General features: G+C 47.0%; 2 protein-coding genes across 2 annotated transcripts in view; one reads left to right on the top strand and one right to left on the bottom strand.

Moving 5' to 3' along the window:
• WRAP53 (WD repeat containing antisense to TP53) overlaps positions 1 to 8,943 on the bottom strand; it is a 17,363-nt gene extending 8,420 nt beyond the window's left edge. The window contains exons 1-4 of the mRNA XM_021714615.1: positions 8,792 to 8,943; positions 8,301 to 8,705; positions 8,045 to 8,143; positions 7,677 to 7,788 (exon numbers count right to left, since the gene is read on the bottom strand). Coding sequence (XP_021570290.1) covers positions 7,677 to 7,788; positions 8,045 to 8,143; positions 8,301 to 8,704 — 615 coding nt within the window. The 5' untranslated portion in view covers position 8,705; positions 8,792 to 8,943. The remainder of the gene's footprint in view (positions 1 to 7,676; positions 7,789 to 8,044; positions 8,144 to 8,300; positions 8,706 to 8,791) is intronic.
• Positions 8,944 to 9,798: 855 nt separating this feature from the next.
• Positions 9,799 to 14,077, top strand: part of TP53 (tumor protein p53) — a 20,747-nt gene continuing 16,468 nt past the window's right edge. Inside the window, exon 1 of the mRNA XM_008062341.2 lies at positions 9,799 to 9,969. The gene's annotated coding sequence lies outside the window, so the exon portion shown is untranslated. The remainder of the gene's footprint in view (positions 9,970 to 14,077) is intronic.

The raw sequence follows: 14,077 nt of genomic DNA, 5'->3' as shown, positions 1-14,077 counted from the left end.
GCACTCCAGTCTGGGCGACAGAGTGAGACTCTGACTCAAAAAAAAAAAAAAAGAAAAGAATTTCCCGCTGGGCATGGTGGCTTACACCTGTAATCCCCGTGTTGGAGGCAGAGGTGAGAGGACTGCCTGAACCCAGGGGTTCAAGATCAGCTTGGGCCACTTGGTGAGACCTTATCTCTACAATAAATAAAAAAACACAGTAGCTAGGCGTGGTGGTACATACCTGTAGTACCAGCTACTTGGATCTCCTGACTCCAAGAAGTCAAGGCTATGGTGGCCATGCTCGTGCCACTGCACTCCAGCCTGGGCAACAGAGTGAGACTCTGACTCAAAAAAAAAAAAAAAGAAAAGAAAAGAATTTCCCGCTGGGCGTGGTGGCTTACACCTGTAATCCCCGCATTTTGGAGGCAGAGGTAAGAGGACTGCCTGAACCCAGGGGTTCAAGATCAGCTTGGGCAACTTGGTGAGACCTCATCTCTACAATAAATAGAAAACACAGTAGCTAGGTGTGGTGGTGCATGCCTGTAGTACCAGCTACTTGAAAGGATCTCCTGACTCCAAGAAGTCAAGGCTATAGTGGCCATGCTTGTGCCACTGCACTCCAGCCTGGGCAACAGAGTGAGACTCTGACTCAAAAAAAAGGAATCTCCCTCACAATATAAAAGATGTTCACTGAAGAATAAGTATGATACAAAAATCCTAGAAACAACCCAAATGTCCAAGATGGGAGAAAAAATTAAAATTAAATACATTTAAGATATGATTGTTAAAAGGAAAAAAGTAGTATACAAAACCATCTACAATTACAACCACATCAGAGCGTCAGTACTAAGAAAGAATGTGGAACAATTCAAAAGGCTGAATTTTATAGTGGTAGGTAAATGATGACTTTTCCCTTTTTAACATGCCCGTTTTTTTAATGAGTTTGTGTGATATTCAGCCTCCCACGTTTCTAGAGTTTCTTCTAACTATCCCTGACTGAAACACCCTATTTGCTCCAGAACTCTTTTTTTTTTAATTGGAGTTTCAATCTGTTGCTCAGACTAGAGTGCAGTGGCACACTCCCGGTCACCGCAGCCTCAACCTGCTGGGCTCTGGCGATCCTTCCGCCTCAGCCTTCCAAGTAGCCGCATGCCCGGCTAATTTTTGATTTATTGTAGAGATGAAGTCTCGCCAAGTTGCCCGGGTGGGTCTCAAACCCGTGGGCTCAGACAAGCCACTAGCCTCAGCCTCCCAAAGTGCTGGGATTATGGGCTGAGCCACTGAGCCCAGCCCTGAACTCTTTTAGGATGGCTGTACCATCCACCCATTCCCCCCCAACACCCCGCAGCCTCTGAGACAGCATCAATTTCTACTCCAGCATCCAGGGCTTAGAGTGACCTATACCTTGAACACAGCATTTATTTATTTATTTATTTATTTTTTTGAGTTGGAGTCTCACTCTGTCGCCCAGACTGGAGTGCAGTGGCACGCTCCTGGCCGCCACAGCCTCGACCTGCTGGGCTCCGGCGATCCTTCCGCCTCAGCCTTCCAAGTAGCTGGAACAACAGGCACACGCTACCACGCCCAGCTAATTTTTTTGATTTATTGTAGAGATGAGGTCTCGCCAAGTTGCCCAGGCGGGTCTCGAACCCGCGGGCTCAGGAAATTCACTTACCTCGCCCTCCCAAAGCACAGGATTACAGGCTGAGCCACCGAGCCCAGCCAAACACAGAATTTAAATGTCTCCAGCCTCCAGTCTTAGAGTTTCACGTTAGGTAAGTATTCAGGACCTGCCAGGAACTGCATACCCTTATTTTAGGAAGCTGTCAATGCTCACCACCCTCCCCCAGTCTCCTTACTCCGGTAACTTCAGGTTCTGAGAACTCCTAGTTTTCTGAGTTACCTAGTATCACCAAAACCTGCATACTGCTCTACATATATCCTAATCTGCCCCAAACTCATACTTTCCCCAGACCTCCCAAATCCTTAACCCAGGACTCTGAAATTCCTAGTCTAGTCCAAAAAAAAAAAAAAAAAACCAACATATTTCTTGGCCAGGTGCGGTGGCTCATGCTCGTGAATCCCAGCACTTTGGGAGGCCAAGGTGGGAGGATCACTTGAGCCCAGAGGTTCAGACCAGTCTAGGTAACATAGCAAGGCCTCATCTCTACAAAAATTCAAAAAATTAGCAAAGGTAGTGGCATACACCCATAGTCTCAGGAGGCTGAGGCAAGAGGATTGCCTGAGTCCAGGAGGTAAAGACTGCAGTCTGCTATGTTCATGCCACTGCACTCCAGCCTAGGCAACAGAATGAGACCATGGCTCCAAAAAAAAAAATTAAAAACCTATATTTCTCATCTTCTTCTGAGAGTGCTCCATTTGCTCACATGGACTTGCCTGGCCCTGGCTGTCCCCCATGACCCTCTCAAGTTGAGATGGCTTTAATGTTCACAGCCCTCCCCAGAATATCCCTCAAGACAACAGGTGTATGAGTGTCACCATGTTCCTCATTATCATTTCCAAATCTTCTTCTTGTCACCTTCCCTCATTCACCGAGACTTTACCTCCTGCTTCGTCACCACAGATAGTCCTGCTGTCATTCTTAGTGACTTCTGCTTCCACAGAGCCTGTGAATTTGCTGTTCTTTCTGTCCAGCACAATCATCCCCCAGGTATCAGCGTGGTTCACTCCCTTACTTCCCTCAGGTATCTGCTCGAATGTCATCTTACTAGTGAGGTCTTCCCTGATCATCCTTTTTAAAATTGCAATTCACTCTCTCAGTCCTTTTCCCTGCTTTATTTTTCACCATGGTACTTGTCAGATACATTTTTTTATTTTGCTAATTCATTGTTGCCTATTTCCCACACCAGAATATAAGCTTCCCAAGGACAGGGACTTCTATCTGTTTTGTTCCTGACTAATCCCTAGCACCTAAAACAGGACCTAATACATAGTGCTTTACAAAAAAAAGTGTTGAACAAACTGATTGATGAAAGAATGAATGGATCTGTCCAACACCCTGCCCTTTCTCATGTTTTGACTTCCTCAGCACCCACAGGCATTGCCTTCCGTCTTCTACATCAGCCACCCACTCCCATGGAATCATGGGCTTTGTCATCACTGCAATGGTATACCTCAATTTCAACCTCTGACTACCATCTCCAGCCCAGAGTTCACTTGCTCTGCTATTATCACGACAATTATTCAGCTTCATCAAAAACATATTTACAATCTATTTCTTTACCTACTTTAGATTCCAGTCCACCATGACATACATACCCTGCAGACAATCGCAAGATACCCTTGTCTTTCTCTCCTGGCAAACCTCAACCAGACCATCCTCCTATTCCATGCTTTCACACAACTGACACCAATGACTACTTATGTTTATTGAATACTTACTATGTGTTTTAAGCACTTTACATTAATTCATTACTAATTATTTTTTTTCTCATAACAAAACTGTGAGGTGGGTACTATTATCATCCTCATTTTGCAAACAGAAATGATAGTCACTTAACTTACCAGGAAAAATGTACAACCACACCAACTGGTCTCACTTTAAATGGATAGCAACACACCTCTAGTGGGCACTGAGCAAAGAACAGCAGGACTACCACATCCCTCAGTGGCTTTGATTTTCTACTCTCTAGGACACATCATTTCATACCTTCCGTTCTCTCTGCACAGACCTTCTTCCTTCAGCTGAAACCTCCTGTTATGCTTCACCGAGAAAATAGAAGCCAAGAGACAGAAACACCCAGATCTTCCAACCACCAAACAGCAGCCTCTACCTTTCTTCCTATTGCAAAGAAGGATTTTGCAACTCCCAAAGCCAAGTTCTTGAATGTGCTCTAGAGTGTCTTCACCCAGCCACTCGAGGACTTTGTCATCCCCTTGCTGACAGCACAAGTTCCTCCCTCTATACAAGGTTATTCCTGACATCACAGAAGCACCCCACAAACCTTCCTCTGGCCCCACATTCTCTTTTGATCACCAATCCATTTTGTGCCTCCCTTTCACAGCAAAACTTCTCCAAGTAATTGTCTATTCTTTTTCTTCCATTTACTCTAATCAGCTTCTGCCTCTATCACTCCTCTAAAGTGCTTTTTTTTTTTATTAAATCAATATTTTTTATTATGGTTTTGTGGGGTACAGTTAAGGGTTAGGTGTACAATTACGTTTCATTCAGGTACCTTGTTGATAAGGGGTATTTCCCCTTCCCCAGACAGATATTTGCTACTGTTAATCCCATCCCCCTCCCCCCCCCATTTTTTTTTTTAGTTGGAGTCTCACTCTGTCGCCCAGACTGGAGGGCAGTGGCATGCTCCTGGCGACCGCAGCCTCAACCTGCTGGGCTCCGGCGATCCTTCCACCTCAGCCTTCCAAGTAGCTGGAACTACAGGCATGCGCTACCACACCCGGTTAGTTTTTTGGGTTTTTTTTGAGTTGGAGTCTCACTCTGTTGCCCAGACTGGAGTGCAGTGGCCACTCCCAGCCACCACAGCCTCGACCTGCCGGGCTTCAGCGATCCTTCTGCCTCAGCCTTCCAAGTGGCCGGAATTAACAGGCACGCGTTACCACGCCCAGCTGATTTTTTATTTATTGTAGAGATGAGGTCTCACCAAGTTGCCCAGGCGGGTCTCGAACGCATGGGTTCAGGCAATCCACTCACCTCAGCCTCCCAAAGTGCTGGGATTACAGGCTGAGCCACCGAGCCCAGCCGAAAGTGCTCTTATCAAGGTCATTAATGTCCTCTTGGTTAATTCTCCATTAGTCATGATTCTTTGCCTCCACCTCCATCTGTTAGGCCATCCAGGGCTCAGCTTGGGACTGCTTCTCCTCCATTCACACTCTCTCAAGAGTGAATCCAGTCTCAAGATATGTCATGCATGTGCTCTCCCACTTCTCAAAGTACATCCCCAGTCCTAGTCACTTCCCTTAACTTTACATTTCACATTTAATGTACTTTAAAACCCTTGACTTTAGCCGGGTATGGTGGCTCACGCCTGTAATCCCAGTACTTTGGGAGACTGAGACGAGAGGATTGCCTGAGCCCAGAGTTAGAGACAACTGGGCAGCTTGGTGAGAACTTGTCTCCATAATAAGTCAAAAAACTACCCAGGCTTGGTGGTGTGTGCCTGTAGTTCCAGCCACTTGGAAGGCTGAAGCAGAAGGATTGCCTGAGCCCAGCAGGTCAAGGCTGCGGTGGCCATGAGCATGCCACTGTACTCCAGCCTGGGTGACAGAGTGAGATTCCAACTAAAAAAAAAAAAAAATTATAAATAAATAAAACCCTTGACTTCAGTGGGGCATGGTGGCTCACACCTATAATCCCAGTACTTTGGGATGCTGAGGTGGGAATATCCCTTGAGGCCAGGAGTTCAAGACCAACCTGGGCAATACAGCAAAATCCTGTCTCTATAAAATAAATAAATAAAATAAAACCCTTGGCTTCTGTCTCAATACCTACCTGCTTATACCCCTGTTTCCTCCTCTGAATGTGTTCCACTAACCACTCAGCTTAAAAACCTGGGCATCATCCTCAATTGCTTCCTTCCTGGCATCTCCACATCGACATATCTCTAAGTCCTGCAAAATCTCTCCATCTCTCTTGACATCACCCTCACCCATACCACCATCATCTCTCACTTGGACCACAATAGACACTTTCTAATAAGTCTCCCTAATTCACTCTTGCACACTTACAATCCATGCATTCTTCTGTTTTAGAACTCTCCCGTGGCTTCCCAAATAAACTCCAAGTATCCTATCCTCAAGACCCAACGCGACATAGCTGTTCCTCTCTATCATCATCCCACTTTCCCCCTCAATAGCCCCAGTGCAGCCACACTGGAATTCTTTCTGTTCCTTTAACACAAAAAACAGTAATATCTGGGTCTTTGTAATATCATTGCCTCTTCCTGGAAGGCTCTTTCCAGGGCTCTTCACAGGACTGATCCCTTGTCATCCTTCAGGTCTCAGCTCAAATGTCTTCTTTTCAGAGAGCTGCTCCCTGACCATTTTATCCAAAGTGGTATTCTCTAATTAGTCTCCTCTCATTCTGCTTGTCTCCTTCAGAGCATTTATCATCATCTGTAATAATCTTGATTAGGCAGAGCCCGGTGGCTCACACCTATAATCCCAGCACTTTAGGAGGCCAAGGTGAGAGGATTGCCTGAGTTCACGGGTTCAAGACCAGCCTGGGCAACTTAGTGAGACCTCATCTCTACAATAAATCAAAAAATTCGCTGGGTGCGGTGGCATGCATCTGTAGTTCCAGCAACTTGGAAGACTGAGGTGGAAGGATTACCTGAGCCCAGCAGATCAAGGCTACGGTGGCCATGAGCGTGCCACTGTACTCCAGCGTGGGCGACAGAGTGATACTCTGAATCAAAAAAAACAAAACAAAAACAATAATAATCATCTTAAGCCGGGCTCAGTGGCTCAGCCTGTAATCCCGTACCTTGGGAGACTGAGGTGAGTGGACTGCCTGAGCCTGCGGGTTCAAGACCTGCCTGGGCAACTTGGCAAGACCTCATCTCTACAATAAATCAAAAATTAGCCGGATGTGGTAGCGCACGCCTGTAGTTCCAGCTACTTGGAAGGCTGAGGCGGAAGGATCGCCGGAGTCCAGCAGGTCGAGGCTGTGGTGGCCGGGAGCGGCCATTGCACTCCAGTTTGGGCAACAGAGTGAGACTCCAATTCAAAAAAAAAATCATCATCATCAGGCGGGCTCGGTGGCTCAGCCTATAATCCCACGCCTTTGGGAGGCTGAGGTGAGTGGATTGCCTGAGCCCGCGGGTTCAAGACCCGCCTGGGCAGGCGAGACCTCATCTCTACAATAAATCAAAAATTAGCCGGGCATGGTAGCGCACACCTGTAGTTCCAGCTACTTGGAAGGCTGAGGCAGAAGGATCGCCAGAGCCCAGTAGGTCGAGGCTGCGGTGGCCGGAAGCGGCCACTGCACTCCAGTCTGGGCGACAGAGTGAGACTCCAACTCAAAAAATAAAAAATAAAAAATAAAATAATAATCGTCATCATCATCTTGATTATTTACTGGTTTACATGTCTATTGCCTATTTCCCACACAAGAGAGCAAACCAGCTCTTAATCTGCCTTGTCCATCACAATATCCCAGCAGTGGCTAGCATACTGGCAGTCATTCAGTAAATACCTGCAAATAAATTTTTTTTTTTTTTTTTTTGAGTTGGAGTCTCACTCTGTGGCCCAGACTGGAGTGCAGTGGCCGCTCCCAGTCACTGCAGCCTCGACCTGATGGGCTCCGGCGATCTTTCTGCTCAGCCTTCCAAGTAGCTGGAACTACAGACGTGTGCTACCACACCTGGCTAATTTTTGATTTATTGTAGAAATGAGGTCTCACCAAGTTGCCCGGGCGGGTCTCGAACCCATGGACTCAGGCAATCCACTCACCTCAGCCCCTCCCAAGGCGTGGGATTACAGGCTGAGCCACCGAGCCCAGCTTCTGCAAATAAATTAAATACTGCCAGGGCAAACGTCTCTTTAAATGACTTCAGAATTCAGGGCAGAAAATACTACATGTGGAATCTCATGATGAAGAAAGTCAGTTCTGTTTGTGAACAGGAAGCACGTAGTCCACACTTTCTCTGTCCACACAAAGGACTTAAATGTGCAGTGTCTGACGAAGGAGCAGAGTTAGCCCCTACCCTTACCATTTCTGCATATTCCACCTGCTCCCCCTCGTTGTACAGTTCTGGGGGCAGGTTATAAATCCGCAGAATGTTATCGGCACTATTGGTCAAGATGCAGGAACCATCAGGGGCCCTAGGAATAGGAAAGAGTTAGAAACTGGACAGACCTATGCTTTCCAAGTGTAAGGCTAGAGCCTAACTCTGAGGTAGGTAAGCCTCCCAGTCCTTGAGAGAAGTGAAAGACACAAAGTCCTAGATGAACCTTAAGCTCCGTCTAGGAGGGATTCTTACTCCTCCCACCTCCGGAAGAACCTTCTCCTAGATAACTGGGGATTTTTAAAGTGAAAATTCTGGGAGTGGTTATCTCCCTGCCCCTTATCCGTACTTACCACTTACAGCCTTTCAAGAAGTTCTCAGGTTGGGTGCTGAACTCTGACCAGGAACCACTGAGAAATCGAGGTAGCTGGGAGAAGCTGTAGTTCCAAGTGCTGGAAGGAAGATGGGGATGGGGCAACAAACCTGGGTCGCCAAAGCAAAGGGGAAATGGGCCTGGAGAAGCAGGGCTGTGGACTGATGGATAAGGTCTATCTCACACTTCCAACCTCGTCAGACTCCAAAGTCAACAGCCAGCACAGCACCACTTACGTGTCTCCCTCGTCCTCTGCAGTAGGGTCCTCTGATACACCTTCCAATGCTTCTCCAGACCCCAATTCTGGCCCGTTCGTTTCTTCTGCAGGAAGGCTTGCATTTTCAGAAAGTTCTTGCTCCTCGGTCCGAGGACTTAACTCACTAGGAGTATCAAATTCTGTCTCCGGGGGAGTGGACAGAGAAGCTGGGTGCCCCTCCCGCGCCTCCTGGGACATAGCTGAGACAGCCACGAGATCTGGCGCCAGCCGGGTCGGATCATCACCATCGGGGGACGGTGGCACCCGTTCAGAGTTCGTATTTTGATCCATCGGAGAAGTCTGGGGAGAGAGAGGGGCTGGAGCTAGGGCCTGGTCTGAAGGAAGGCAGTCCGGAGCTAACAGGTGCGCTTCCAAAGTCTTCATGCTGCAGAGGAAGCGCGGCAGACATCGGCCTCCGCCCGGACGGCTTCAAAGTTCTCAGGGATCCGACGCAGAACTACAGAAGCCCACCTGCGCCTCCCTTCCTCTTCCGGGAGGAGGCAGAAGACCCCCCGAGAGGCGAGGCGCACAAGTGACACCAATTTGGAAAGCACGGCGTTCCTAAGCACCTTGGGTCGCTACGCGCCACTTGCTCTCGCGGGATTTGGGCCCATCTTCCGATTTCGCGGGCGACCCTCGCAAGGGGCAGAGCGGAAACGTGAAAGGTTAGGAGGTTTACCGTGCCCATCAAGCCCCAGAGCCCCTAGGGCTGCTGGGAGTTGTAGTCTGAACGCTTCCGCCTTGGCGAGAAGTGCCTGCGCTCCCCCTACCGACTCCCGTGGTCATTCTTAAAGCACCTACTATCACCCCCGCCGCCTGCAGAGGGCGCCAGCACTATATTTGGTTTTACAGGTTTGAACCTCTTTTGCATCTTGTTCGCCAGATTCCTCACACCCCTGTCTCTCTCTTCACTTATGCAATAATATTTATTATAGAGATCCTACTTGCTACCTAGCACTGTACTAGGCACTGGGACATACAACAATGAATAAGATAGTAGACAAGTTCTCTACCCTCATAAGGCACATGTTGCTGTGTATTGACAGAAATGAACAAATCTTTCAGATAGTGATAAGGACTGTGAAGAAAATTAAACAAGATGATGTGATATAAAGTATCTGAGGGAATACGTTAGACTGGAATATTAAGGGAAGGCTTCCTAAAACGCGAGATTTTAGCTGATGAGAAGAAACCATCCAGCTATCTGCAAAGGCTTCTTCTTTCCACCCTTCCTATTTGACACAGTGGCAGAAGTCCTCCAAAATGGTTTCCACTAATTCTGCCCTCACAGATCTGGCTAGAATTTTCCCACCCTAAGATATTAGTAGCTACAGCACTAATACGTCGAGAATCCTGACTCCTGGCACCCTCCTCTCCAACTCTCCATTTCCTTTGCCTTCTCCGGCAAGCGAATTACTTGCCCTTACTTGTCATGGCGACTGTTCAGCTTTGTGCCAGGAGCTTCGCAAGGGTTGATGGGATTGGGATTTTCCCCTCCCATGTGCTCAGACTGGCGCTAAAAGTTTTGAGCTCCTCAAAAGTCCAGAACCACCGTCCAGGGCGCTGGTAGCCGCTGGGCTCCGGGGGCACCTGGCGTCCAGGCTCGGAGCGTGCTTCCCAGGACGGTGACACGCTCCCCTGAGGATTGGGTAAGCTCCTGATTGAGCCTAATGAGTCCTCTCTGAGTCATGGGCTCTCGGCTCCGTGCATTTTCAGCTCGGGAGAATTGCAGGGGCTGCGGGTGGGGCAGTGGGAGCTTAGCGAGTTTGGGGGTGGGTGGAATGGCAGCTTGGCTGGAGGAATCAACGTAAGAATGCAATGTTGGAAGGCGTGGGTGTAGATGATGAGGATGTTAGAATCAGCCGAACTCTAAGCTGAACACCAAGGCAGGGGAGTGGGACTTTGGGGAGCCTTGAGCTGGCCTAATGGGTGCTTCCTTCCCCGACACCCACCCAGTGCTGTTTGTGGGGAATTCCTGAAATAAGATGCACAAAGCATTGGGTATTGAGACTTCCGGATCTCGAGACTTTGGGAACTCATGGCTCGATATTTTAGAGTCCGTAACATCCTAGTGAAACCTCGGGCTCCAGCCCGAAATATCTGATTATTTGGGATGATCCGAGAAGCCCAAACTAAAGTCCCACACTTCCGGACCTTTGTCTTTCCTTTGGAGCTGGCCTCCTCCTTCTCTAGGTGGAGAAAATCCAATTAAAAGCTGTCAGCCGTGGAAGTGAGACGTGCTAAACAGGCAGTTTGCCTGCGAGGCCGAGGAGGACAGTCCCAATCTGAGAGGCCCGGCAGCCCTGTTATTGTTTGGCTCCACATTTACATTTCTGGCTCCTGCAGCAGCACTTCCGGTTTCTATTTTTCGGAGCAGCTCACTCTTCACTCAATGAGAGGGGAGTAGAAAGAAAATATTTTTTAGGCCACTTCCTATAACTTTCAGAGGAATGTTGCTAGTCTCCTCCCCCACCTTTTTTTTTTTTTTTCTGGATTACTTGGTTATTGCCTTTGCAAAGGATGGGGTATTTGTTTTGATGCAAACGTCAGTCCCTCCCCCTCTTTGAATGGTGTGCCCCACCCCCGGGTCGCCTGCACTGTAGGCGGACGCTACCATCGTGTGGGACAAGGTAAAAATAAAGTGTGCAGAAGGCAATCCCTTGGTATTTCCAAGAATGGTACATTGGAGAATCAAACTTTGAAAGAGTCAATGGTGGGTCGTCTGATACATTGTCGGAAAAACAATTTCTCTGTTACCCGGCTTTGGGCTAGGCCATTCCGATCCCGGACGCAGACTGAACGTCGTAACCGGAAGGGGCGGGCCTTGGAGGGGGCCGAGGTCCTAAGTGCCGCCCTCAGACCTGGCCAGTTCTTCCCAGAGGGAGGCGGCGGAACCCGCGCGGAGTCCGACTCGAGTTCGTTTCTCCCGCATCTTCATCTCTTAGGGCGCAGTTATTTCATTCAGAAGGTTCTTACCACGCACACGCACCTGCCGCGTGCCAGGCGCTGTGTGCTGTACTTGCCGTTTTATCTTTTTTGAAAATTGAGCTATCCCGATCGATTTACACACAGTGCAGTGTACACATACTAAGTTCACAGGAAGATGATTTTTGGCGACTAACCACCGTGTCTTGCCGAGCAGAATACAGACCATTTTCATCGTCTCAGGAACATTTCCTCACGCCTCTTCCCAGTCAATCCCCGATTCCCACCTTAATTTTGATTTCCATAACCATCTTTTGGAGAACTTCATATAAAATGGAATCATACAGTATGTGCTCCTTTTTGTCAAGCTTGTTTCCTTAGGTGTGATGTGTGTGAAAGCCACCCATGTTGTTGCATGTATCCGTATTTTGCTCCTTTTATCTAGTACATTCCATCATTTATGTATCCATTCTCCTTTTGATGGCCTTTTGAGTTGTTTCCCGTTTGGGGTTACTATGAAATAAACTGCTAAAACATTCTTGTACAATTCTTTTTGTGATTATATTTTTTTGGATAAATGCTTGGGGATGGAATTGCTTGGTTAGAAGTAAAGAGTAGATATATTTTTAACTGTGTCAAAAACCGCATTTCCCAATTTTCCATTTTACACTCCAACTAGCAAGTTTTAGAAGTTATTGTTGGTCCATATTCTTCCCAACATTTGGTGTTACCAGTCTCTCTAACGTGGCATATCACTGTGGTTTTAATTTCCAGTTCTCTGTTGACTAAAGATGCTTAGCAGTTTTTCATGTGTCTGTTGACCATATTTTGTGTATAAAGTGATTCTTCAAGCTTTTTTGCCTGTTATTTTTTATTCAGTTGTAAGAATACTTTATATATTTTAGATATAAGACCTTTGTCAGGTACGTGTGTTGTGAATGTTTTCCTATCTATTGCTTGCATGTTTGTTTGCTTAACAGTGTCTTCAGAGAAGCCAGAGATTTATGTTGGGAGTTTTTTCCTTACATGTTTGCTATTTGCTGTGTCCTGTTTGGACTATCTTTATTTTACCCTAGGGTCATGGAAATATCTCTTATATTTTCTTTTAGAATATAATATTTGGCTGTACACTAAGGTCCTTGAGCAGTATCGATTTTTTTAAATTATTTTTTATTTATGTTGTGAAGTATAGGAGTTAATGTTCTGGTTTGTTTCCTGTTTGGGTATCCAGTTATTCTAGCTCCACTTGTTGCAATAGCCTTTCTTTCTCCACTGAGTTGCTTTTTTTTTTTTTTGAGTTGGAGTCTCACTCTGTCACCCAGACAGTGGCCGGCCTTGACCTGCTGGGCTCCGGCAGTCCTTCTGCCTCAGCCTTCCAAGCAGCTGGAACTACAGGCGTGTGCTACCACGCCCGGCTAATTTTTTGATTTATTGTAGAGATGAGGTCTCGCTGCCCAGACGGGTCACGAACCCGCCGGCTCAGGCAATTCACTCACCTCAGCCTCCCAAAGGCGCGGGATTACAGGCTGAGCCACTGAGCCCAGCTCTGAGTTGCCTTTAATTGCAGTTACTGAACAGTGGAGTTTCGGTCTACACCTTAGTGCTATTTTCTATTTGTCCCCTCTGTTCTTTGCTCTCTTCAAACATTCAAGGAATAAACAGTAGCAATCTTATACAAACTCTTTCAGTAAATAGAGGGATATTTGTCAACTCATTTGGTCAGACCAACACAACCCTGAAACCAAAACCAAACAAGGACATTGCAAAAAAAGAATATTTAGACCAATATTCTTGTTAGAAAGAGTTTATTCCAGGATTGCAATGTTGATTTAACATTCAAAAGTCAATAAATAATGTGCTGGTCACGGTGGCTCATTTCTGTAATCCCAGCACTTTGGGAGGCCGAGGCAGAGGATTGCTTGAGTCAAGGAGTTTGAGATCAGCCTAGGCAGCATAGCTTCATCTCTACAAAAAAATTTAAAAATTAGCCAGGCATGGTGGTACATGTCTGTAGTCCCAGGTATATGGGAGGCTGAGGCAGGAGGATCACCTGAACTCAGGAGGTCAGGGCTGCAGTAAGCTGTGTCATGCTACTGCACTCCAGCTGGGGCAACAGAATGAAACCCCAATTCAAAAAAAAATCAGTTGGGTATAGTCGCTCACGCCTGTAATCTCAGCACTTTGCGAGGCAGAGGTGAGAGGATTGCCTGAGCTCACAAGTTCAAGACCAGCCTGGGCAACATGGCGAGACCTCATCTCTACAATAAATCTTTAAAAATTATCTAGGCGTGGTGGCACACACCTGTAGTTCCAGCTACTTGGAAGGCCGAGGCAGAAGGATCGCCTGAGCCCAGCAAGTCAAGGCTGCAGTGGCTGCGAGCATGTCACTGCACTCCAGCCTGGGCAACAGAGTGAGACTCTGACTCCAAAACAAAAAAAAAATCAATATGTATAATTCACCACATTCACAGATTGAAGGATAAAAATCCTGTGATCATTCCAACAGATGCAAAAAGCAGTTAATAATATTCAACATCTATTTGTGATTTCAATAATATTCAACACCTATTTGTGATTCCAATAAACCTCCTAGCAAACTATTAAAGAAAACTTCTCTAGTTTGATGATGGGTCATGGCACCATTAACAAAATATATGATGGGCCAGGTACAGTGGCTCACATCCCAGCACTTGGGGAAACCGAGATGAGAGGACTACTTAAGTCCAGAAATTCAAGACCAGCCTGGGCAACATAGCGAGACCTTGTCTCTACACACACACACACACACACACACACACACACACACACACAAATTAGCCAAGTGTGGTAGTG

Source organism: Carlito syrichta, unplaced genomic scaffold (assembly GCF_000164805.1).
Source record: "Carlito syrichta isolate Samal-C Ts95f unplaced genomic scaffold, Tarsius_syrichta-2.0.1 Scaffold305688, whole genome shotgun sequence".
NCBI lineage: Eukaryota > Metazoa > Chordata > Mammalia > Primates > Tarsiidae > Carlito > Carlito syrichta.
Note: the sequence above shows the minus strand (reverse complement) of the source record. Positions and strands in the feature narration are given on the sequence as shown.